A 25,798-nucleotide genomic window follows, 5' to 3' on the forward strand; every position below is an offset into this window, starting at 1 on the left:
TTTGGTAACAAAATAATACAAATAGATTTCAAAGTAGTCTACATTTGTTATTTACTTATTTTAGCTAGCTTCAGGCAGTGGTTCATATAACGAAATGCAAACCTAAAAACAGCTGAGACAAAATTGCAATGAAATTAATTTGTTATAGGACATTACCATACAGCATATTTTTAAACTTAATCTCTGAGGACTTTATCATAAACGTGAATATCGAACGTTGTCTCATGCAAAGTTAAGTTTGTCCCACAAACTAGTCAACCAAGAACCAAGGAAGCAAGAAGTAAAAATTGGTATAGATAAAAAATCTTCGTAAAAGGGTTCTTGTATCTTCTTTGTGCTAAATTCCTCTGATCCTCCTCGCAGAAGTATGTAGGAGAACTAGAGTTAGCCCTTATGTCGCAAAGCGAAAATTGCCTCGAGCGACGCGGCGCAGTCATTACCACGCTTGTCTCGCATTCCGGAGGACGACGGTTCATATCCCCGTCTGGCCATTCAGTAGGCTTCCCGTTCAAAAAATGGTTCAAATGGCACTGAGCACTATGGGACTTAACATCTGAGGTCATCAGTTCCCTAGACTTAGAACTACTTAAACCTAACTAACCTAAGGACATCACACACATCCATGCCCGAGGCAGGATTCGAACCTGCGACCGTAGCGGTCACGTGGTTCCAGACTGAAGCGCCTAGGCTTCCCGTGTTTTTCCTAAATCGCTCCTGCTAAATTCCGGGATCGTTCCTTTCAAAAGGGCACAGCCAATTTCCTCCCCCATTCTCTCGTGATCCGAGCTTGCGCTCCGTCTCTAACGGCCACGCTGTCAATACTGTCAAACTCTAATCTTCCTACCTTCCTTTTTCCGTAAATTGCGTGAGTCGTACAAAAGTAAATCCTCCCTGTCGCTGCTCTCTCGTTGGCTAGGTATGACTGCATGTACAGAGCTGCCACTGTTCTGTGTCTATTGTGTATTCCGTGTCTCTGGATGAACAATTCTGTGACTGAGTTTGACGTTAGTTGATACTGAACGGACTAACATCCGGAAACGCGTCTTTTCCGTGGCACAGGAACGAGCATGTGAAACAATGTATACAGCTCTTTCGTGGCTGCTGCATGAAAGAACAATAGCAGGTAACTTGGACTCCGCTAGTTATTATGTTAATTTGTGAACAAGTAACTAATGTGACAACGATATTCAACACTGACAGCTGTTTCGTTAGTGAAACGTGATTCGTCTCTTCAGTGAAAGAAGTGACACTGAGTCTACAGTCCACCATGCCTTTCGTTTCCACAGCAACTGGTGTAGTGCCACATAAGTAAGTGATCACAAAAATAATAATTAACAAATTTATAAATAATTGTTATCGGTCTTTCACGCAGCACGTCTTGTAGAGTGGAATACTTTATTCTATGTAATTGTTCTTGTAGTACGGAAGTTACATTTCCGCATATAAGTTTCTGTCCAAATTGGTGCCTACTAAACCCCGCAACCACAACTCCTTTCGAGGCGTCAACATATACAGGGTCTTACAAAAAGGTACGGCCAAACTTTCAGGAAACATTCCTCACATACAAAGAAAGAAAATATGTTACGTGGACATGTGTCCGGAAACGCTTACTTTCCATTTTACTACTTCTCTTCAAATCACATTAATCATGGAATGGAAACACACAGCAGCAGAACGTACCAGCGTGACTTCAAACACTTTGTTATAGGAAATGTTCAAAATGTTCTCCGTTAGCGAGGATACATGCATCCACACTCCGTCGCATGGAATCCCTGATGCGCTGATGCAGCCCTGGAGAATGGCGTATTGTATCACAGCCGTCCAGAATACGAGCACGAAGAGTCTCTACATTTGGTACCGGGGTTGCGTAGACAAGAGCTTTCAAATGCCCCCCATAAATGAAAGTCAAGAGGGTTAAGGTCAGGAGAGCGTGGAGGCCATGGAATTGGTCCGCCTCTACCAATCAATCGGTCACCGAATCTGTTGTTGAGAAGCGTACGAACACTTCGACTGAAATGTGCAGGAGCTCCATCGTGCATGAACCACTTGTTGTGTCGTACTTGTTAAGGCACATGTCCCAGCATCACAGGTAGAGTATCCCGTATGAAATCATGATAACGTGCTCCATTGAGCGTAGGTGGAAGAACATGGGGCCCAATCAAGACATCACCAACAATGGCTGCCCAAACGTTCACAGAAAATCTGTGTTGATGACGTGATTGCACAATTGCGTGCGGGTTCTCGTCAGCCCACACATGTTGATTGTGAAAATTTACAATTTGATCACGTTGGAGTACATACTGACGAAACTAAAATGAGCTCTAACATGAAAATTAAGCGTTTCCGGACACATGTCCACTTAACATCTTTTCTTTATTTGTGTGTGAGGAATGTTTCCTGACAGTTTGACCGTACCTTTTTGTAACACCCTGAATAAGAGGAATCTACAAACATGCATAGGTTGGAACTTTAATAATGGCAACACTGCTGTGGAGACACTATGCAATGGAATCTACTATTGTCGCTGATAGCACACATTGTTGACATACTTACGTTACCTCCGAGTAAACGGACTCGCCCGTCCCAAGTCACCGGCGTGCGCACAACGAAGGAAACACAGTCACTTGTGAGCGAGCGGTCTAACGTAACGGTGTCACTATGTTTTCGAGACAGGAACAACGGAGTTGGATCAAGATTCAATGTGCCAGAGGTCGTACGGCACGACAGTGCCATCAAGGTCTTCAAGAGGCTTGCGTTGAATCGGCATTGCCGATCAAAGCAGTGGCACGTTGGGTAAAAGCCTTCAACGAAGGTCGGCAAACTGTGGCAGACATGCATCGGGCAGGTCGTCCTAGCGTCTCTGGAGAACAAGTGCATGCTGTTGCCGCGTTAGTGGACAGTGATCGAAGCCATACGATTCGTGAGCTCGCCCACGAAACCGGATTAGCGTATGCGACTGTGCTTCGCATCCTGAAGGAAAGCCTGTGCATGCAAAAAATTGCATCACGATGGATTCCACTTGACTTGACGGAAATGGAGAAATGTATGCGTTACGACGTTGCTCAGACGCACTTTGAGCGCTATGAGCGCGAGGGAGAGACTTTCTTATGCCGTATCGTAACACTGGATGAGACATGGGCCACATCGTACGAGCCAAAACTGAAACGCCAATCCAATGGATGGTATCATTATGGGTCGCCGCGAAAGTCGAAAGTGCGTCAGAGCCCCAGTATGGTGGAAGTTATAGTGATTCTCGTGAACGACTGTGATGGTGTTATCCTAACGAATTACGTTCCTCCACGGCAGACCGTCAATGCACAGTATTACTGTTCGTTTTTGGAGCATCACCTGCGACCAACTTTGAGAAAGAAGCGCGACACTTTCTGCGCATTTTGCACGACAATGCGCATACAGCGCAAACTGTGGCTGCCCTGTTCGGTCGATGGGACTGGGAAGTACTGTACCATCCACCATACTCCCCGGACTTCAGCCCTTGTGACTTTGATTTTGATTCCGAAGATGAAGGAACCACTTCGTGGCATTCGCTTCAGAACTGTTCCAGAGATTCGACAGGCAGTAGACCGCTCTATTCGCACCATCAACAGAACAGGCTCTGCTAACGGTATACTACACCTTTCACATCACTGGCAACAGGTTCTACACAACGCTGGTGACTGCTTTGAAGGACAATAACAGGTGCAAATATGTAACTCTTTTGTATCGGTTGTGAATAAATAGTTACCACTATTTAAGTTCCAACCCTCGTATATTTTTTTTTAATTTTTTTTTTTTTTTTTTTTTTTTGATCCTTCAGTGTACTGACTGGTTTGATGCGGCCCGCCACGAATTTTTCTTCTGTGCCAACCTCTTCACTTCAGAGTGGCACTTATACCTTACGTCCCCAATTATTTGTTTGCTGTATTCCAATATCTACCTTCTTCAATTTTTACCCTCTGTAGCTCCCTCTACTGTAGGACTTCCCAAACTGTGTTCCGCAAAACACTGGTGTTCCGTGGAAAGTAAATAAGTGTACATATTGTATATCACCCGTCTTTCCCCATAGCTGATTCCTGTCTTTCGCAGAATTTCGGACATCTTGCACCATTTTAAATCGTCGAACTCTTTCTCCAGGTCGACATATCCTATGAACGTGATTTTTTCTTAAGTCTTTCTTCCATTATCAAACGCATTTTCAGAACTGCCTCTCTGCTGCGCTGCCTTTAACAGAGAAATTATCGTCATCTAGCAGATCTTCAGTTTCATGTTCCATTCTTCTGTATATTATTCTTGGCAGCATGAGCCCTCAAGCTGGTTGTTCGATAATTCTCGCAATTATCTGACCTTTCTGTCTTCTGGATTGTGTGGAAAACCTCATGGTACATCTTCAGACTTACACATTCTACACACCAACTTGAGCAGACGCGTGGTGGCCACTTCATCCAATGACTTCAGACATTCCGAAGAGATGTTATCCAACTTTCTGTCTTAATCCGAACGCAAGTCTTCAAATGGCTCTAAGCACTATGGGACTTAACATCTGAGGTCATCAGTCCCCTGGACTTAGAACTACTTAAACCTGACTAACCTAAGGACATCACACACACTCTTGCCCGAGGCAGGATTCGAACCTGCGACCATAGCAGCAGCGTGATTCCGGACTGAAGCGCCTAGAACCGCCCGGCCATAGCGGCCGGCTCGCAAGTCTTCCAAAGCTCTGTTAAAGTCTGACTAATACTGGATCACTATGGCTTACATATCGACTCCCATTTCTTCCTCAGTCACATCTTCAGACAATTCTCTCCATAGTACAGGCCTTCAATGTACTGTTTCCACCTATGCGCTCTCTCCTCTGCGCCTGACAGTGGCGCAGTTTGCAGTTACAGTCTTAATGTTGCCACCTTTGCTTTTAATTTTACCGATGATTATTTTGACTTTTCCGTATGCTGAGTCAGTCCTTCAGATGACCATTTCTTTTGCGGTTTTTTTTTCACATTTTTCCTCCGGCTATTTCGCCTTAGCTTCCCTGAGCTTCCTATTTATTTCGTTCCTAATTCACTCATTTTTCTGTATTCTTGAATTGCCCTAAACGTATTTGTATTTCCTTCTTTCGTCGATCAATGGGAATACTTCTTCCGTTAGCTAAGGTTTCTTCGCAGTTACCTTCCTTGTACCAATGTTTGTCTTTCCAGCTTCCGTGATTGCCCACTTTAGAGATACCATTCTTCTTTATCTCAGCTGTCTATTGTGGTATTCAGTATCGCAATATCTATAGCCGAAGGAAACGTCAAACGCATTTCATTGTTCCTCAGAATTTCTGTGTCCACCTTCTTTGCCCGCTGGTCCTTCCAGATTAGTCCCTTAAACTTGAGCCTACCATTCACCTACACTAAATTATGATCTGAGTCTATATTTTCTCCAGTGTACGCCTTACAATACAATATCGGATTTCGGAGTCTCTCTGTGACTATGACGCAATCTAGCTGGAATCTTCCCAAACCCTGGATCTTTTCCAAATATACCTCCTCCTCTTGTGTTTTTGAACAGTTTATTTGCAATTACTAATTAGTCTTTCTCCTCTCATTCCTACTAAATGGCTCTGAGCACTAAGGGACTCAACTGCTGAGGTCATTAGTCCCCTAGAACTTAGAACTAGTTAAACCTAACTAACCTAAGGACATCACACACATCCATGCCCGAGGCAGGATTCGAACCTGCGACCGTAGCGGTCTCGCGGTTCCAGACTGCAGCGCCAGAACTGCGCGGCCACTTCGGCCGGCCATTCCTACTACCAAGCCCATTATCTCCAATACTTCTTTCTTTTGTTCCTTCTCCTACTACTTCGTTCCAATCCCGTCTAATTATTAGATTATCATCTCTTTTTTCCTACTGAATTACCCTTTCAATATCCTCATCTATTTTCTATATTCTTCATCTTCTGCTTGTGTCGTCGACATATATACCTGAACCATTGCTCTTGGCGTTTGCTTTCTTTCGAACAACCCTTGTCAAGTGGCTCTGAGCACTATGGGACTTAACTTCTAAGGTCATCAGTCCCCTGGAACTTAGAACTACTTAAACCTAACTAACCTAAGGACATCGCACACATCCATGCCCGAGGCAGGATTCGAACCTGCGACCGTAGCGGTCACGCGGTTCCAGACTGAAGCGCCTTTAACCGCACGGCCACACCGGCCGGCCAACCCTTGTCACTGAACTGTTAGCAGTAGCTCACTCTGCTCTGCTCTCCTACTCGTAACAAATGCTACTCCCGTTATACCTTTTTCTGCTGCTATTGATATTACGCTATACAATGAGGTGACAAAAGTCATGAGATACTTCCTAATATCGTGACGGACCTCCATTTGCCCGGCATAGCGCAGCAACTCGACGTGGCGTGGACTTAAGTAAGTAAGTAATAAGTTAAGTAACACCAGCAAGACGCAGTGCTTATGCGCATGTATCTAGCACCCTCTGCACCACAATTTTTCCTGGTCGCTTGAGCATGTATATTCGAAGAGTTGGCCTTGAGCCTGATGTACACTTAACTTATGCAAATATTTTATACTGTGAATCCTTTTTTAATTTAATGTTTCAAGAGCGTCTACCAATAGGCATTTACCAGTGGGAATTTATCCTGAAGTACGTTAAATGTAATCCGGCTGCTAACTAAAGTCATGGCATGTGATAATTCTTGTTTTTAGGTCAGTTTTATGTATGACAAGAGCTGCTCGGCTGCAGCTAATCTAGTGTATCAGCACGTGATGTAACAAATGAGTATGCTTACCTCATAAATATTTTTCTATTATTAATATTTTGTAAAAATAATTTTTGTAGCCTGTTATACATTTTTAGGGCCCATTCATTCTGAAGAAGGTATTTTTAGAAATATCGAAACCTAGGTCAAGGGCTAATAAAAGTTTGTTTCACAACTGATTGGCTGATTTTTTCAACCTCTTCACTAGACACGTTGCTGTTCAATACAACATACTTCAAACAACGTAACAGACTTTACTACAGTCGTCCTTACAGAAATTGCCAGGCGTTGGGCTTTAAATAAACAGATATTACTCTAGCAAGATTTCCCGGACGCAAGCTCTATACAGCATGAACAGTTTGCACAGCTTTCGTAAGTTAGACCCAGTAAATTACGCAACAGACAAAGGTAGTACTTGTAAGAAAAACGGCATCTACAGGCCGAGGAACTCCCACACACAAACGCGACACCAAATTTGAGGTACCACAGCTCAACGCGAAAGTCGTAAACGGCCACCCAACAGTTAATCGTACAAGAACGATCCTAGATGAGAAAAAAGGTTACCTACCAGAATTAACACAGCTAAAGGTAGCAGCGGCAGACAGAGGTCTTGGCACGGTGATAGGATGCAGACAATTGTGTTCAGGCCTCTGCACGTCTACACTGTCCTACAGACATAGCGAGGCCCCAGTTCCACTGTTAGCGTGAAGTCTCACGCCGCGTCGTCCACTCGCGAGCATTGCTTCCATACTCGGCCAAAACAAACTGCGGGCTCGCACGGCCCACCACCGACCACGGCACGACCAAGTACTGCAACGACGACGACTGACACGGTCGCCACCCTCTCTCTCGGTGACCAGCGTAACTTCCACCGCGTCTCGCTGCTGCCCCGATTATCCTTCGAATCGTTCCGCTCGCGCCTAAATGGGCGATCGCGACCAGTAAAGCGGGGGCACAAGGAAGAGCCCACACAGCAACTGCTCCAGAGATAAGTTACTGCTCAATATTGTTTGCTTACATAAAACTTCTGAAAACGCTAATTATTCAAATTATGTAAACAGATCTAACGGTTCTCTTTTAATATTCTATATTGGCTTTACGCTTTTTGATACTACGTAAGATAAGAGGTTCGCATTAATTATTTTCTTTGCGTAGGTGAGCCCGTTAGAAGCAGAGTATCTTATAGAAGGCCAAAAAATAAATATTTTGTTTGCTCCAGGCTCCCTACAAGATTATCATAACTGTTTTATTTTTGCCGGCCGAAGTGGCCGAGCGGTTCTAGGCGCTACAGTCTGGAACTGCGCGACCGCTACGGTCGCAGGTTCGAATCCTGCCTGGGGCATGGATGTGTGTGATGTCCTTGGGTTAGTTAGGTTTAAGGGGAGTGATGACCTCAGAAGTTAAGTCCCATAGTGCTCAGAGCACTAAATACAGTCAAGGCCAAAGTTCACAGATCTACGACAAATGGCATCTCCGAAAGTCTCTCGCAAAATTAACTCATTTAACTATTTAAATTAAATGTTTTAAAGTGATTTTATCACTTCTGCTCTTGTGAAAAGCTGCAAGAAAAGTTAATATTAAGTCCGTCGCGTAATGGTGGCCAATTGTTGCCAGTCAGCGATCACTACTTTCGTCTTCGTGATAGCTGAAAAATACTAATTATTTTCTCTTTTCAATTAAAACATTTCGATTAATGGCTGGTATATTCTTGAAGTAATACAATGAACTCACTTTTACGCATATATTTCCATCAATAACCCGATGCACACATTTTTTATCGTCTAGTCGAAAGAACAAAAAGAACATCTGGTAGCGTTCAACGCTCCACACAATATCTATCTAACAATAGCAAAATGAGAATCAGAAACCGCAGAAGAGCGAGTAATAACTTATCTTTTCCATCTTCTATAGTTATACAAAGATATAAATGTTTCATTTCACTCCATTCTTTACTGCGATATTGTTCATTATCGTTATTGTCTTTCCCTACCGTAGTATCGACGTTATATTTTTTGTAAATAATTTTATATTTTTTTCACAATTGACTTTCAGTCTGGTCTGTTTGGTCTTATTCAATATTTTTATACACACTTCACACGCATTATTCTTAAACATCGCAAAAGGGACACTACACAGAGTGGCTCGCTTATTATCAAGCTTCAAAGCTTAACTCTTCCCTCAGTCAACAGCAGTTGTAATGACGAACAGTGTATTTGAAAAAGGGTACAGAGGTGTCCAGCGTAATACAATCACCAAGCTAACTGGGGTAACAATGTAAAAGAATAATACCGTTGAGAACCACTTGAGGCCCAGTCAGAACCACTTGAGACCCAGACTTTTTTACATCAAAAAAGCATAGAATCCTGATGAATCACTGTAAGTTTGGCAGTAAGTAATCATTTTCCTCGAAATTTCTTACAGGACGCAGTACCTGGGATATGCTAGTCTCATCTGCGACGGAAACAAAATGGTCGGAGCCAATACAACGGATGAAGATGCAATAGAATTTTTATTAAAGGTATAGTTCTCAGAAATACTTGCTTTTGAGATAGATTAATGTAATATTCTACTAACATCACTGTCGACAAATTTTAAATCTTCTCATGTAATGCTTCCCTCTTTATGACTTATTCAAGCATTAGCACGGCGCAGTTATTAACTTAAGAACAATATGTTAATTTTGTGAAGTACCATGAAGTGTAATGGTTTTCATAAATTAGAGAAAAATCACTACAAAAGCTGTAGCTCCAGAAAACGTGACAATTTATATCGAATTTTGCTATGTTGTGACCACAGTAGCACTACACAATACAACATTATGCGAACTGATGGACCTGCAATCCACTTTTGTACATAATAGAAAACTGCATGTCTGAGTAGAACGAAAGACAACAAAGGAATGAAGGAGGAAATGAAGGTTACGGTTTGTCATCCCATACAACGGAATGATAAGAAGTACCAAGGTGGAAAAGTACAGGGTAATAGAGGTGGCAGATTAGAAGGAATTATTCTGAAGAGAGAGAAAAACTGCACCTATAGATAATTTCATCGAAAAGCTACGGAGGGGATATCAACGAACTGGAAGCAGGTTGAGATTGCCAGATGGTTAAATCTGTGGGTATAATTTCTGAAGTTTCTGTATTCATAACACCGACAACGATAATTTAGGCACACGCGGACATCGCACGCTGAAGATGAAGAGATAGAGAAAGTATATGATATTGAAACGGTAATACAGTACGTAAAGGGCGATGAAAATCTAACAGTCATGGGGCGACTGGAATGTAGGAGAAAGACTAATTGAGTTCTGTAGGAAATTTCAGCTAGTAATAACGAATATTCTGTTCGAGAATCACAAGAGGAGAAGGTGTACTTGGAAAAGGTCAGGTGATACGGGAAGACTTCAGTTAGATTACATCATGTGAGGCAGAGATTCCAAAATCAGATATTGGATTGTAAGACGTACACAGGAGCAGATACAACCTCACATCACAATTTAGTAGCGATGAAGAGTAGGCTGAAGTTTAAAAGGTTAGTCAGGAAGAATCGATACGCAAAAAATGGGATACAGAAATACTAAGGAATGACGAGATACCCTTGAAGTTCTCTAAGGCTATAGATACATCAAGAGAGAACAGTCCAGTAGGCAATACAGTTGAAAAGGAATGGACGTCTCTAAGAACGGCAATCGCAGAAGTTGGACAGAAAAACATTGGTAACTGCGAAAGAACCATCGGTAACAGAAGAAACACTTCAGTTGATCGCTGAAAGAAGGAAGTAATACAAATGTACAGGGAAATTGAGGAAAACAGAAATACAAGTCGCCGATGAATGAAATAAGTAGGATGTGCAGGGAAGCTGAGACGAAATGGCTGCATGAATAAGTGAAGAAATCAAAAAAGAAATGATTGTCGGAAGGACTGACTCAGCACATAAAAAAGTCAAAACAACCTCCGATGAAATTAAAAGCAAGAAGAAGAAACGGGGGTCGATTTAGAAGAAATAGGGGATCCAGTGTTAGAATCAGAACTTAAGAGAGCTTTGGAGGACTTAAGATGAAATAAGGCGGAAGGGGTAGAAAACAGAATTTCTAAAATCAGTGGGGGAAGTGGCAACAAAACGACTATTCACGTTGGTGTACAGAATGCATGAGTCTGGCGACATATCGTCTGACTTCCGAAAAAAATATCATCCACACAATTCCGAAGACTGCAAGAACTGGCAAGTGCGAGAATTATCGCACAAGGAGCTTAATAGCTCATTGATCCCAGTTGCTGAGAAGAATATTATACAGAAGAACGGAAAAGAAAATTGAAGTTGTGTTAGATGGTGGTCAGTTAGGTTTAGGAAAGGTAAAGGCGCCAGAGAAGCAATTCTGACGATGCGGTTGATAATGGATGCAAGACTAAAGAAAAATCAAGACACGTCCATTGGATTTGTCAACCTGTAAAAAGCGTTCGACAACGTAAAATGGTGCAAGATGTTCGAAATTCTGAGAAAAATAGGGTAAGCTATAGGGAGAGACGGGTAATATACAATATGTACAAACGCCAAGAGGGAATAATAAGAGTGGACGACCAAGAACGAAAAAGGGGTTTAAGACAGGGCTTTAGTCTTTCGCCCCTACTGTTCAATCTGTACATCGAAGAAGCAATGATGTAAATAAAAGAAAGGTTCAGGAGTGGAATTAAAATTCAGGGTGAAAGGATATCAATGATACGATTCGCTGATGACATTGCTATCCTGAATGAAAGTGAAGAAGAATTACACGATCTGCTGAATGGAATGAAAAGTTTAATGAGTACAGAATATGTATTGAGAATAAATCGAAGGAAGACGAAAGTAATGAGAAGTATTAGAAATAAGAATAGCGAGAAATTTAACATGAGGATTGAAGGTGACGAACTAGATGACGTTAAAGAATTCTGCAAAATAACCAATGACGGACGGAGCAAGGAGGACATCAGAAACAGACTAGCAACGGCAAGAAGGGCATTCCTGGCAAAGAGAAGTCTACTAGTATCAAACAAAGGCCTTAATTTGAAGAAGAAATTTCTGAGAATATATGAAGGGCTAATTTCAATAGTGGTACAAGTCCATTTTTGTTCATTCTGAGATACAGAGTCCTCAAGTTAAATGAGCGCTGAAAAATCTGCAGTTGAGATACCAGAAATATTCAAGCATATATACTTGAATATTTCTGGTATCTATACTATATGTACTTGAATACTTCTGGTATCTATACTATATATACTTGAATATTTCTGGTACCTCAACTGCATATTTTTCAGCGCTCATTTAACTTTAGGACTCTGTATCTCAGAATGAACAAAAATGGACTTGTACCACTATTTAAGTAAGCCCTTCATATGTTTGGAGCACAGCATTGTATTGTAGTGAAACATGCACTATGAGAAAATTGGAACAGATGAGACTCGAAACATTTCAGATGTGTTGTTACAGACGAATGTTGAAAATTAGGTGGGATGATAAGGTAAGGAATCAGGGGATTTTCCGCAGAACTGGAGAGGAAAGGAATATGTAGAAAACACTGACAAGGAGAAGGGACAGGGTGATAGGACATGACTTCCATGGTACTATAAGAAGCTGTGGAGGCAAAAACTGTAGAGGAAAATAGAGATTGGCATACATTAGCAAATAATTGAGAACGTAGGTGGCAAGTGCTACTCTGAGACGAAGAGGTTGGCACAGGAGAAGAATTCGTGAGAGGACCGCATCAAACCAGTCGAAAGACTTGCGCCATAGGGTGGTGGGGTTTCGGGTTCCGCTGAATAGGTCAGGAGTTCACTACAATCAGCTGGCGGCTACACGGGTAGCGGAGGCTGTGTGGCGTGGACTGGGCGGTTTTTTAGGTTAGAAAGCCTCGGGAAAGTACGGGGTGGGCTGCAATCTCAAAGGGTGCATGGCAAATATAGGACGTGCTTGGATCAAGGAACAGTCGGAATTGTAGTTGTAAATTGTTGTAGTTGCGCTGGGCAAGTCCCTGAGCTTCAAGTGCTGATAGAAAGCACAGAAGCTGAAATCGTTATAGGTACAGAAAGCTGGCTAAAGCCTGAAATTAGTTTTGCAGAAATTTTTACGAAGTCTCAGACGGTGTTCAGGAAAGATAGATTGGGCAGAATTGGTGGTGGAGTGTTTGTGTCTGTCAGTAGTGGTTTATCTTGTAGTGAAGTCGAAGTAGATACTCCGTGCGAATTGGTATGGGTGGAGGTTATACTTAACAACCGAACTAAGTTAACAACTGGCTCCTTCTACCGACCCCCAGCCTCCGATGATATAGTTGCTGAACAGTTCAGAGAAAATTTGAGTCTCGTAACAAATAAATACCGCACTCATACGGTTATAGTTGGTGGGGACTTCAACCTTCCCTCGATATGTTGGCAAAAATACTTGTTCAAAACCGGTGGTAGGCAGAAAACATCTTTCGAGATTGTCCTAAATGCTTTCTCAGAAAATTATTTCGAGCAGTTAGTCCACGAACCCACGCGAATTGTAAATGGTTACGAAAACACACTTGACCTCTTAGCCACAAACAATCCAGAGCTAATAGAGAGCATCATGAGTGATACAGGGATTAGTATCACAAGGTCGTTGTAGCTAGGCTCAATACCGTTTCTTCCAAATCCACCAGAAACAAATGCAAAATAATTTTATTTAAAAGCGGATAAAGTGTTACTCGAAGCCTTCCTAAGAGACAATCTCCATTCCTTCCGAACTGACTATGCAAATGTAGACGAGATGTGGCTCACATTCAAAGATATAGTAGCAACAGCAATTGAGAGATTCATACCTCATAAATTGGTAAGAGATGGAACTGATCCCCCATGGTACACAAAACAGGTCCGAACGCTGTTGCAGAGGCAACAGAAAAAGCATGCGAAGTTCAGAAGAACACGAAATCCCGAAGATTGGCTAAAATTTACAGACGCGCGAAATTTGGCACGGACTTCAAATGGTTCAAATGGCTCTGAGCACTATGGGACTCAACATCTTAGGTCATAAGTCCCCTAGAACTTAGAACTACTTAAACCTAACTAACCTAAGGACATCACACACACCCATGCCCGAGGCAGGATTCGAACCTGCGACCGTAGCAGTCCCGCGGTTCCGGACTGCAGCGCCAGAACCGCTAGACACGGACTTCAATGCGAGATGCCTTTAATAGGTTCCACAACGAAACATTGTCTCGAAATTTGGTAGAAAATCCGAAGAAATTCTGGTCGTATGTAAAGTACACAAGTGGCAAGGCGCAGTCAATACCTTCGCTGCGCAGTGCCGATGGTACTTTACCGACGACTGTGCCGCTAAAGCGGAGTTATTGAACGTAGTTTTCCGAAATTCCTTCACCATGGAAGACGAATGGAATATTCCAGTATTTGAAACACGAACAGCTGCTAGCATGAGTTTCTTAGAAGTAGATACCTTAGGGGTTGCGAAGCAACTCCAATCGCTTGATACGGGCAAGTCTTCAGGTCCAGATTGTATACCGATTAGGTTCCTTTCAGATTACGCTGATACAATAGCTCCCTACTTAGCAATCATATACAACCGCTCGCTCACCGATAGATCTGTACCTACAGATTGGAAAATTGCGCAGGTCGCACCAGTGTTTAAGAAGGGTAGTAGGAGTAATCCATCGAACTACAGACCTATTTCATTGACGTCGGTTTGCAGTAGGGTTTTGGAGCATGTACTGTATTCAAACATTATGAATCACCTTGAAGGGAACGAACGATCTATTGATACGTAATCAGCATGGTTTCAGAAAACATTGTTCTTGTGCAACGCAGCTAGCTCTTTATTCGCACGAAGTAATGGCCGCTATCGACAGGGGATCTCAATTTGATTCCGTATTTCTAGATTTCCGGAAAGCTTTTGACACCGTTCCTTACAAGCGACTTCTAATCAAGCTGCGGGCCTATGGGGAACTTTCTCAGTTGTGCGACTGGATTCGTGATTTCCTGTCAGGAAGGTCGCAGTTCGTAGTAATAGACGGCAAATCATCGAGTAAAACTGAAGTGATATCAGGTGTTCCCCAGGGAAGCGTCCTGAGACCTCTGCTGTTCCTGATCTATATAAATGACCTGGGTGACAACCTGAGCAGTTCTCTTAGGTTGTTTGCAGATGATGCTGTAATTTACCGTCTAGCAAGGTCATCCGAAGACCAGTATCAGTTGCAAAGCGATTTAGAAAAGATTGCTGTATGGTGTGGCAGGTGGCAGTTGACGCTAAATAACGAAAAGTGTGAGGTGATCCACACGAGTTCCAAAAGAAATCCGTTGGAGTTCGATTACTCGATAAATAGTACAATTCTCAAGGCTGTCAATTCAACTAAGTACCTGGGTGTTAAAATTACGAACAACTTCAGTTGGAAAGACCACATAGATAATATTGTGGGGAAGCCGAGCCAAAGGTTGCGTTTCATTGGCAGGACACTTAGAAGATGCAACAAGTCCACTAAAGAGACAGCTTACACTACACTCGTTCGTCCTCTGTTAGAATATTGCTGCGCGGTGTGGGATTCTTACCAGGTGGGATTGACGGAGGACATCGAAAGGGTGCAAAAAAGGGCAGCTCGTTTTGTATTATCACGTAATAGGGGAGAGAGTGTGGCAGATATGATACACGAGTTGGGATGGAAGTCATTAAAGCAAAGACTTTTTCGTCGCGGCAAGATCTATTTACGAAATTTCAGTCACCAACTTTCTCTTCCGAATGCGAAAATATTTTGTTGAGCCCAATCTACATAGGTAGGAATGATCATCAAAATAAAATAAGAGAAATCAGAGCTCGAACAGAAAGGTTTAGGTGTTCGCGTTTCCCGCGCGCTGTTCGGGAGTGGAATGGTAGAGAGATACTATGATTGTGGTTCGATGAACCCTCTTCCAAGCACTTAAATGTGAATTGCAGAGTAATCATGTAGATGTAGATGTAGATGTAGATGACTGAGGACAAAAAAAAAATCTATGGGGTAGTGGGGAGGGGGTGGGAGTCGCGGTGGGCGGTATCGAACGAGTAAGAAGAAAAAAAAGGTAGGTAATAATGCTATTTGTTTGCAGGTATACGTCTTCAGCCTGATACACATTATAATCCAAGCGCCACAGTACCGAAGTGAAGGAGAACACGGCTATCTTATTTTAGCTCCTCCTAGCAGCGTAACACATTACTGTGGAGCAGAGATTTCAATATTTAAGCAGGACTGAAGACATGAACCTGGAAATCATCAGAAAATAATAATTAGTTAACTAATTTCTCAAAAAAGTAGACTGCAGGTCAGTCACAAACGCTGTCTGCGTATTCTGCAGGGTGATGTCAGGTAACATCGTGAACATAGCGCTGTTGGCTAAATGAAGGTCCAGTCTACGTGAAGCGAGCAAAATGGTTCAAATGGCTCTGAGCACTATGGGACTTAACATCTGAAGTCATCAGTCCCCTAGAACTTAGAACTACTTAAACCTAATTAACTTAAGGACATCACACACATCCATTCCCGAGGCAGGATTCGAACCTGCGACCGTAGAGGTCGCGCGGTTCCAGACTGAAGCGCCTAGGATCGCTCGGCCACATCGGCCGGCTGAAGCGAGCAGCCACGTATGCACTACGCACTGAAAGTTAAAAAGGCAGCATTTTCTGCCTACACTGGATTGCACCTCAACGAAGTCTGAACGAAGTGACATGTGACTTGAAACGAATATCCGAGAGGGGCTTGTCTTCGAAAGAAGCAGTGTCTTTTTGTGGTACGGTTTATTTCTGGATGAGACTGAATTCCATCTCTTTTCAAATGAAACCGTTACTTCGCAGATCTGTAGACGTTATTATGCTGATGCAGTACGTGATGGTTTATTCCTATAAGACGGCAACCCTCAACAGCAAAAGACTATCTTCTGGGCAAATATATTGGACGACAAATAATGTAACACATGGACTGGTCACATCAGACTCCCAACCTGAACCCCATATATACTCTTTGGAGGCCGAAAACAGAGTCGACAAATGGATGAGATCGACTGTCAGTGAAGTCTATACGCACCACCATCAACAACAAGACGTCACAGCATTGCTGCTTGTAGTGATAACGCCCCTTATACCGCGCTCCTTGCGTTAATAGAACGGGAAATAACCCTTATAGTGGTACAATGGGAACTACCCTTCGCCATGGACCTGACAGTGGTTTGCAGAACATGCATGTCACTTGTGCTTCACCTAACTGACACAAAACAGTTAGTAAATTTCATAAATGGTTCAAGTTTGAAAATAAACCCATAATAATATTAATACCTGAACACGAAAATTGAAGTACCGGATTTCAGTAGTAACTGCACAAGGAGGCCAATGATGCTTATATAAATCGAATGGTACTTTGCCATACAAATTAGCACAAAGAAACAATAATTTGTTTATCAAAATATCCACGGGTGTACTGCCGGTCTACAGTGTCCAACGGGCTCTATATTTCGGCGATCATACATGTCGCCACCATCAGGTGAACTGACGGACTGAGCTCCTGTGAACGTGCCCGCACGAAGATCCGTACGCTATGGCTGCTCATCGGGAATTGGGTTCGGTCGCGGCGGCGGCCGATTTAAATACCCTCCGCCCGCGGCGCGCTCCCTCCGCTGTCCGCGCCCCGCGCCACGGTCGCGCGGTGGAACAGATTGCGACGGCGTCTGAGATGACGTCGGTGTGATGGCTCTGTCCGCCGTGGTCGCCACAACTATATGTTTGCTCGATTTACTCTTGATTAACCCAATCGCTGGTTCCCAAGCCTTGCTAAGATTATAGCCACAGTCACGGTTTATGAGGTCGTCATTGGTGCGAATTTCGATGGCCTCTCTAACAACGCTGTCCCAGTATCTCGACGTCTGTACCAGAATCCTCGTGCGTTCATACTCCATAGCGTGATTTTCCGACAAACAATGATCAGCGACCGCCGACTTGCTCGGATACATCAGTCGAGTGTGCCTCTGGTGTTCACGGCATCGATCCTCGACGGTACGCATCGTCTGACCAATATACGACTTGTCACATTGCCACGGAATCTGGTACACGCCGGCCTTCCTCAAACCGAGGTCATCTTTGGCGCTCCCCACCAGTGCACGAGTTTTATTTCTTCAAAATGCGGGTGATTTTTCCCGAGAGTGCGCCTGTATATGGGATAAACGCAGTGCCTACCTCCTCCCTCGTGATTTCATCCATCTCCACAGGTTGTGCTGTAGTGGTTGGGCGGAGAGCACGTTGAATCTGCCACTCTCAGTACCCATTTTTTCGAAATACAGTTCTCAGATGTTCCAATTCCTGGGGTAGACTCTCTGCGTCAGAGATAGTGCGCGCCCTATGTACTAGAGTTTTAGGTATCCCATTCCTCTGTGAAGGGTGGTGGCAGATGTCTGCGTGCAAATGCAGATGAGTGTGCGTTGTCTTCCGATACACCCCATGACCTAGGGTGCCGTCAGCCCTTCTCTTGACCAAGACGTCAAGGAAAGGTAATTTACCCTCCTTTTCAGTCTCCATAGTGAATTTGATGTTGTGGTGTATGGAGTTTAGATGTGTAAGGAAGTCAAGGAGTTTATCCATACAATGTGGCCAGATGACGAACGTGTCGTCCATGTAACGGAAAAAGCAAGCAGGTTTCCATTCGGATGACGACAGGCCTCCCTCCTCGAAGTTCTCCATGTACAAATTCGCTACCACCGGTGAGAGTGGGCTACCCATGGCGACTCCCTCCATTTGTTCGTAGTATTCTCCATTAAAAAGAAAATACGTGGAAGTCAAGACATGCCTAAAAAGTTCAGTGGTCTTCTCGTCAAACTTCTGACTACTCAATTCTAGTGACTCTCGCAGGGGTACCCTCGTAATCAAGGAAACGACGTCAAAACTCACCACGATATCTGACTCATCCAACCTGAAGCTATCAAGGCGTTTAACAAAATCCACGGAATTACGGATGTGATGAGGGCATTTACCCACATAAGGACTTAATATTCCCGTCAGGTATTAGGCCAACAAATATGTAGGTGCCCTGATGTTGCTGACATTGGGGCGTAATGGTACCCCCCCTTTGTGAACCTTCGGGAGTCCATATAGTCTAGGCGGTACCGGACCTTTGGGTAACAATTTCTTAGCGTCACCCTCTGGTAAATCTGCGTCTTGAGAAGCGACCTCGTCTTGTTCTCCACCTTCTTTGTAGGGTCAACGCTGATCTTCCGGTAGGAATCGTCATTTAGCAGGCTCTGCATCTTATCAGTGTAGTCCTTATGGGAGACAACAACTGTAGCATTGCCTTTGTCAGCCGGTAAGACAACAATTTCAGAGCGCTCCCTCAGTTCAGGAATGGCCGCCCTCTCTTTACTGGTGATATTTGACTTCATCTGCTTGGATTTCGTCAACGCACGACAAGTTTCACGACGTATTTCCTCAGCTGATTCAGGCGGAATTCGAGCTGCAACCTGTTCAACAGCACTAACAATTTCTGCGACCGGAGACGTTCACAGGAGCTCAGTCCGTCAGTTCACCTGATGATGGCGACATGTATGATCGCCGAAATATTGTGCCTGTTGGACACTGTAGACCGGCAGTACACCCGTGGATATTTTGATCAACAAATACGCCGGGAGAAACTGAAGAATCACAATAATTTGTTTATCTTGCCGTTAAGAGTAGTAATCGGAAGCAGAAGTTTTCACATTCATAACACTGATGTTACATTCTCTATCACGCGTTAAAATCTCCCAGACCTGAACATCGAAAGTTGAAGAGCTACCAACCCCTGGACTGCGCACCAATCAGGTGCTATGGTAGAAATGACATACGCAAGTAACAACATTTCGTGAAATCGCACTCTGTGTTTACATTATTCATTTGTAGCTACAATACGACAAATGCTAGGTCGATGATGTTATCAGCAGTGATTTGGTTGGTTGGTTGGTTTGTGGGAGGGGACCAATAGAGCGATGTCATCGGTCCCATCTGATCAGGGAATGATGGGGAAGGATCTAGGCCGTGACCTTTCAAAGGAACTATCCCGGCATTGGCCTGAAGCGATTTAGGGAAATCACGGAAAACCTAAATCACAATTTGTCAGTAGTGAAAATCAACATATCGTACTAACAAAACCTGTAAATAACGTTGTATGTTGGCGTCGTTATTTCGCTTACTTTTCTATACTTAAGCGCCAAAGAAACTGGTGTAGCCGTACGTATTCAAATACAGAGATATTCAAACAGGCAGAATACGGCGCTGCGCTCGACAATACCTGTATAAGACAACAAGTGTCTGGTTGCAGTTGTTAGATTGGTAACTTGCACGTTATCAAGATTTAAGTGAATTTAAACGTGGTGTTATAGTCGGCGCATGAGCGATGGGACACAGCATCTCCGAGGAAGCCATAAACTGGGGACTTTCCCGTAGGAACATTTCACGAGTGTACCGTGAATATCAGGAATCCGGTAAAACATCAAATCTCCGGCATCGCTGAGGTCGGAAAAAGATCATGCAAGAACGAGACCAACAACGACTGAAGAGGATCGTTCAACGTGACAGAAGTGCAACCCTTCCTCAGATTGCCGCAGATTTCAATGCTGGGCCATCAGCAAGTATCAGCGTGCGAAATTTTCAACGAAACATCCTCGATATGGGCTTTCGGAGCCGAAGATCCACTCGTGTATCCTTGATGACTGCACGACGCAAAGCTTTACGCCTCGCCTGGGCTCGTCAACACAGATATTGGACTGTTGATGGCTGGAAACAAGTTGCCTGGTCGGGTGAGTCTCGTTTCAAACTGTATCGAGCGGATTGACGCGTACAGGTATGGAAACAACTTCATGAATCCATGGATCCTGCATGTCAGCAGGGGATTGTTCAAGCTCGTGGACGCTCTGTAATGGTGTGGGGCGTGTGGAGTTGGAGTGATATATGACCCCTGATACGTCTAGATACGACTCTGACAGGTGACACGTACGTAAGCATCCTGTCTGATCACCTGCATCGATTCATGTCCACTTTGCATTTCACGGACTTGGGCAATTACAGCAGGACGATGCGGCGCCCCACACGTCCGGAATTGCTACAGAGTGGCTCCAGGACGTCAAGGACACTTCCACTGGCCACCAAAATGCCCAGACATGTACATTATTGAGCATATCTGGGATGCCTTGCAACGTGCTGTTCAGAAAAGATCTCCATCCGCTTGTACTCTTACGGATTTATGGACAGCCCTGCAGGATTCATTGTGTCAGTTCCCTCCAACACTATTTCAGACATTAGATGAGTCCATGCCACACCGTGTTGCGGCACTTCTGCGTGCTCGCGGGGGCCCTACACTATATTAGGCCGGTGTACCAGTTTCTTTGGCTTTCAGTGTATAAGGGTAACTGTGTGTTTTGTGACGGCTCCCAAACCCAAGGTCCTCGGCGGTACTTTTGGGGCAGCCACCACAAATTGTATAAAGCGTGGGTAGTGACCAGGATGTAGCTATGTCTGTTGGCCGAAAAATAATTAATGACAAGAATTGCGCCAGATAGAATGAAGTGATAACTTATGTTTATTTCTGACGAAACGTGCACCAGCAATACAAGTCCAAGTAATATCCGGGAGTAATCCGCTATAAACTCCACGAAAGGCTAGCAATAGACAATCGACAATAGACTGTCCGTCTCGGGTACCGGCACAATTGAAGGAGGAAGATATCCTCGACTGGGGACGAAGTACTAGCGCACGAGGCGCTTCACCTTCTGGCATGACGGGTTGGCGAAAAAGTTCTTGGCGTTGTAGTGCTGCATGGCGTTTTGTGCATTTTTTTTTTAAATAAAGGAAAGATGAAAGGATAGTGAGAGAGACAGTGAGAGAAATGGAAAACGAAGGGCCGAAGTGACTGGCCGGTGGGTTAAGCTAAAGGCTCCGCTACCGGGGTAATGGCCGCGCGTGGTGTCCGTTACTGAAACTGGCGTCGTTTACGTTCAATGTCTTCCATGGCTTCAATAGTTTCGCGATCCATCTTCCGCCGACCAGACCGGTACTCTTCCTTCACGAATACGTCGATAACGTCGACTAAGGCTTCCCATTGAGAGGGGGTGAAGATGGGGTGTGAATTTAGCAGGGCTAGTTCCTTCTTCGTGAGCACTTCCATAAACGCGTCACGGTATCTGCACGTGCGAAGGTGGAGCGGCCGATGAGGGAGGGAAGGTATGGGCTGGTCTGGCGGAGTGAAGGGGTATGGATGGTCGGCATAGGGGTAGGACCCGTTCTTCAGTGCCGCGGCAATGTCCTTCAGGACGACCTGCACGTTGGTCACGTCAGGAAATGGGAGGCGAATCCTCCTCTTCTTCGTTGGCTTCTCGGCGTGCGAGGAGACAGGAGGCGCCTTAGTGCCCTTGCTGGCGGCTGCCACCTCGGAGGGGGGCAGCTCAGGCGGCACATCATCCGTTTCCATGGGCGCCACCTCCCGCATTGCTGCGGGAGGGGGAGCGGCGGCTGTTTGCGTGGCCACGTCGACCCCCACCGGACGACTCACAGCGGGGGCGGCGGCAGGGACTGGCGGCTTCTTCTTGAGAACCCGCAGCTCATCGCGCAGCTGCTGGAGCTGGCGATGGACAGCTGCGAGCTCCTCCTTCAGTGCGGCCCTTTCGGCCGCAAAGGCGGCTTGGAAGCCGGCCAGAGCTTCATCAGTGGCGGCCTCACGGCGGCGTGGCTCGCACCCCCCGCCGGAGCGCGGGGGCGAGGCGGCCGTCGAGGCGCGTGACGTCACCGCAGGGCGTGGTGCGGCGAGTAGACAGCGTGACTCGCGGAGGTAGCCGCAGCTACGCGAATTTGCGGCGTGGGACCCGCCGCAGTTCGCGCATCTGCCGGCCATTCCACGAGGCTTCGTACAACTGCGGGTGTCGTGAGCCGCCGCGCACTTCAAGCACGCGACGGCGTTCGTGCACTCCCGCGCGGTATGCCCCAGCTGCTGGCAATTGTAGCACTGGAGGCCCTTCCTGGTCCGCTGCGTTCGCCTGCGCGGTGGCTGACGGTGGCGGCGGCCGGTGAACCCCATCGCATGGACGAGAGCTTCTAGTGCGGCGGCAAACTGCGTCACAGCCATGGCGGTACGTGCGCGGTGACAGTAGCAAGTGTGTCGCAGCGAGTCGAGCAGCGGAATACTAACTCGGTATGTCCGTCTCGGGGCCAGCGCTCCTCCTTATATGTAAAAGGCAGAGGGCGCTGCGGACCCGAGCTCAGCCAGGGCGCGACCTCTTCCGTCGACGGTAACGCCCTGAGACGCCAACGGCCGCGACAGGAACTGTGGCCAGCGATTTCACGGCCAGGGCGCGCGTGCGCGAGTTGGTTGGTTGGTTGGGTCCGTGGATACAACAGTGTGGAGATTTGTTGCCATTACGAGAAAATCTGAAGTAAGTTCCTAATTTTTAATTTCTTGATTTTGAATTACTACGACTTCCGACACCTTTATTATGCGGAAACATTTTTTTTATGCCTAGAAGGAGAATGCCATCGGTTCAGAGTGAAACACGCAGAGCTAGACAGACAATTTTTTGCTTAAAGAAAGTAATAGCAATGTGGACATTGATAACGATAATGCACCTGTTTTATTTAACGATTGTTATATTCATTCGTGAGGGTCGAAAATTGAAGCACCAATTTTTGAAATTAATAATACAAAGAGGCGAATGAAACATATATAATCCGAAAGGGACTTTGGCGTAGATGTAAACAAGAGAAAAAGTCATGAGTATACATAGCCATTAGGACACGGAAAAGCAAGTAGACACACACACGTGTAAAGTTTTCCTTTGTCTCTGACATTACTAACAACACCTACCACGCGTGACAATCAGATGCTATGGTAGAAACGACACACGAAAGTAACAACTTTTCGTGAAGTTGCGTTCTAGGGACATTCATATTTAAATCTTACAGATAGTTCATTTGCAGCAAAACACGCATACCGGACAGCTACAGTGCTGTAACTGCTACGATGTTGATGTTGTTGATGGTGGAAAACGAAACACTGTAACGAACCTGTCGGGGATAACAAACGTTGTTATTACAGTAGTTTTTTCCCTTACTTTGGTCTAAGAGTAAACGGAACTAACTCTGTGTTCGTTTGCCGCCTTCACCTCGAAATTTAGAGTGTTCCTAATTTTCAGTATCTTCATTTTGAGTAGCTACAACATCCCTTATTATAAGAAAACTATATTTGTCTTAGGCTGTGCATCAAAGAAGAACATTAACGGGTCGCTCTGGAAGACGAAGAGCTGGAGGGACACAATTTTTGTGTAGAGAAAGTTATAGGAATAATGCAGAGATTGATAACGTTAGTTCTATTATCTTTCTGAAAGATACATTTAAATGTGCACCGAACATAATTCCAAATAATTTTGAGAACTGTAATTGCAGTTTGATGAATTTACGGTGCATATTTTGTAATCTTTACATTAGGATAAAGTTAATTTGACGCCATTTATACAAAGTTTATTTTTCAAAGTAGCGTTTCAAAAACTTATTTCAAATGGTCGAACAGTTAGTTCGCAGCTCGTTGTCGTGCGGTAGCGTTCTCGCTTCCCACGCCCGGGTTCCCGGGTTCGATTCCCGGCGGGGTCAGGGATTTTCTCTGCCTCGTGATGACTGGGTGTTGTGTGATGTCCTTAGGTTAGTTAGGTTTAAGTAGTTCTAAGTTCTAGGGGACTGATGACCATAGATGTTAAGTCCCATAGTGCTCAGAGCCATTTGAACCATTTGATCGAACAGTTAGAGAGAAATCAAAGAATTAGCTCAAGAATACACGTAGCTACAATGGAGCATTTGCCACGGATCGGTTTTGCGGCTAAAATTTCAGACCCTTTAAGGTACATGGCATTCGCCATCACAGATCAGGTCCACTGACGCAACTGGTCGAACTTCGACCATAGCCGATACTAGTACATGTAGTTCTGCTTCCATGTTATATTTATGACGTAGCATGTGTTCTACGCGTTGAAGAAGTGTCATTGCATTTTACACATATGATTTTTTTTCTTTCTAATTGTTTCTGTAATTTTTAGTGATTTATGGAAACCAGGAATGTTTTCTCTCGCCCCCCCCCCACCCGTCTCTCTCTCTCTCTCTCTCTCTCTCTCTCTCTCTCTCTCTCTCTCTCTCACCCCCCTCTCTCTCTCTCTAAAACACACACACACAGAGAGAGAGAGAGAGAGAGAGAGAAATAACACTTTCTTCCCATTTAAAGAAAACTTGTTTTCTGAAAACCAAAAGAGAAAACTGGAAGAGTACAATGTAGAGTGAATACTTCAGTCAGCTGATGGAATGACAAAAACTTCATAGAGTTGCCTTACTTTCAGGCTGCGCCAAAACTCGCACAAACACTCCTCAACTGCTCGTGGCATTCGGAAGACAACTGCTCGTGCCTTTTCGACACAGTTCTTACAGATGAAGGAATCTGCTTCACTTTCAACAGCATTGCCTACGACGACTTCTTCACGGACAAAGCGTAAGTCGGTTGTCTAGTTCTCAATGTGAAAAAGTTTGTAATAATTATCTTGACCTTCTTGAATATATCGCCTAGCTTTAAAATATGTTAGTGATTTTAAATCAGCGTAAATAAAAGCAATGCGATTTGCAGAACAAAAAGTTGAAATGTGCTACCTAACAGGATGCTGTTATGCATTTCGGAACTATGTTACTGTGGAGGCCTTGCAGATTTAGCTTTAATGCCACAAGAAATGTCCCCAGTTTAGTTACAAGTTTCTCATCTAATTTACACAGCTTTTCTAATGACACCAAAGATACAGATTAAAATAAAGAAAAATTATTTAATTCAAATTTATTCATATGTCCACCAAATAATATCATACACTCTTGCAGAAAAAGGGAGTTTAAAGATATTAAGTAAACGGAATTGCGAAAGCACTATTCTGTGCTGCACGTTTTCGTTATATTCTAAAGAAACTCACGGAGTAAGGAGATGTTGTAGTTAAGCCACAGGGCACTCGGAATGAGTTGGGTGCAAATCACAATCTGACCCTTCCAATTTAG

General features: G+C 44.4%; 1 protein-coding gene across 3 annotated transcripts in view; it reads left to right on the plus strand.

Annotated features, from left to right (window-relative positions):
- LOC126263119 (pickpocket protein 28-like) overlaps nucleotides 1-25,798 on the plus strand; it is a 331,006-nt gene that overhangs the window by 71,903 nt on the left and 233,305 nt on the right. For all 3 annotated transcript variants that reach the window (XM_049960131.1, XM_049960132.1, XM_049960133.1), the window contains 2 exons: nucleotides 9,176-9,272; nucleotides 25,105-25,253. In XM_049960131.1, the coding sequence (XP_049816088.1) occupies nucleotides 9,176-9,272; nucleotides 25,105-25,253 (246 nt within the window). The remainder of the gene's footprint in view (nucleotides 1-9,175; nucleotides 9,273-25,104; nucleotides 25,254-25,798) is intronic.

The sequence above is a fragment of the Schistocerca nitens genome, chromosome 6 (assembly GCF_023898315.1).
Source record: "Schistocerca nitens isolate TAMUIC-IGC-003100 chromosome 6, iqSchNite1.1, whole genome shotgun sequence".
NCBI lineage: Eukaryota > Metazoa > Arthropoda > Insecta > Orthoptera > Acrididae > Schistocerca > Schistocerca nitens.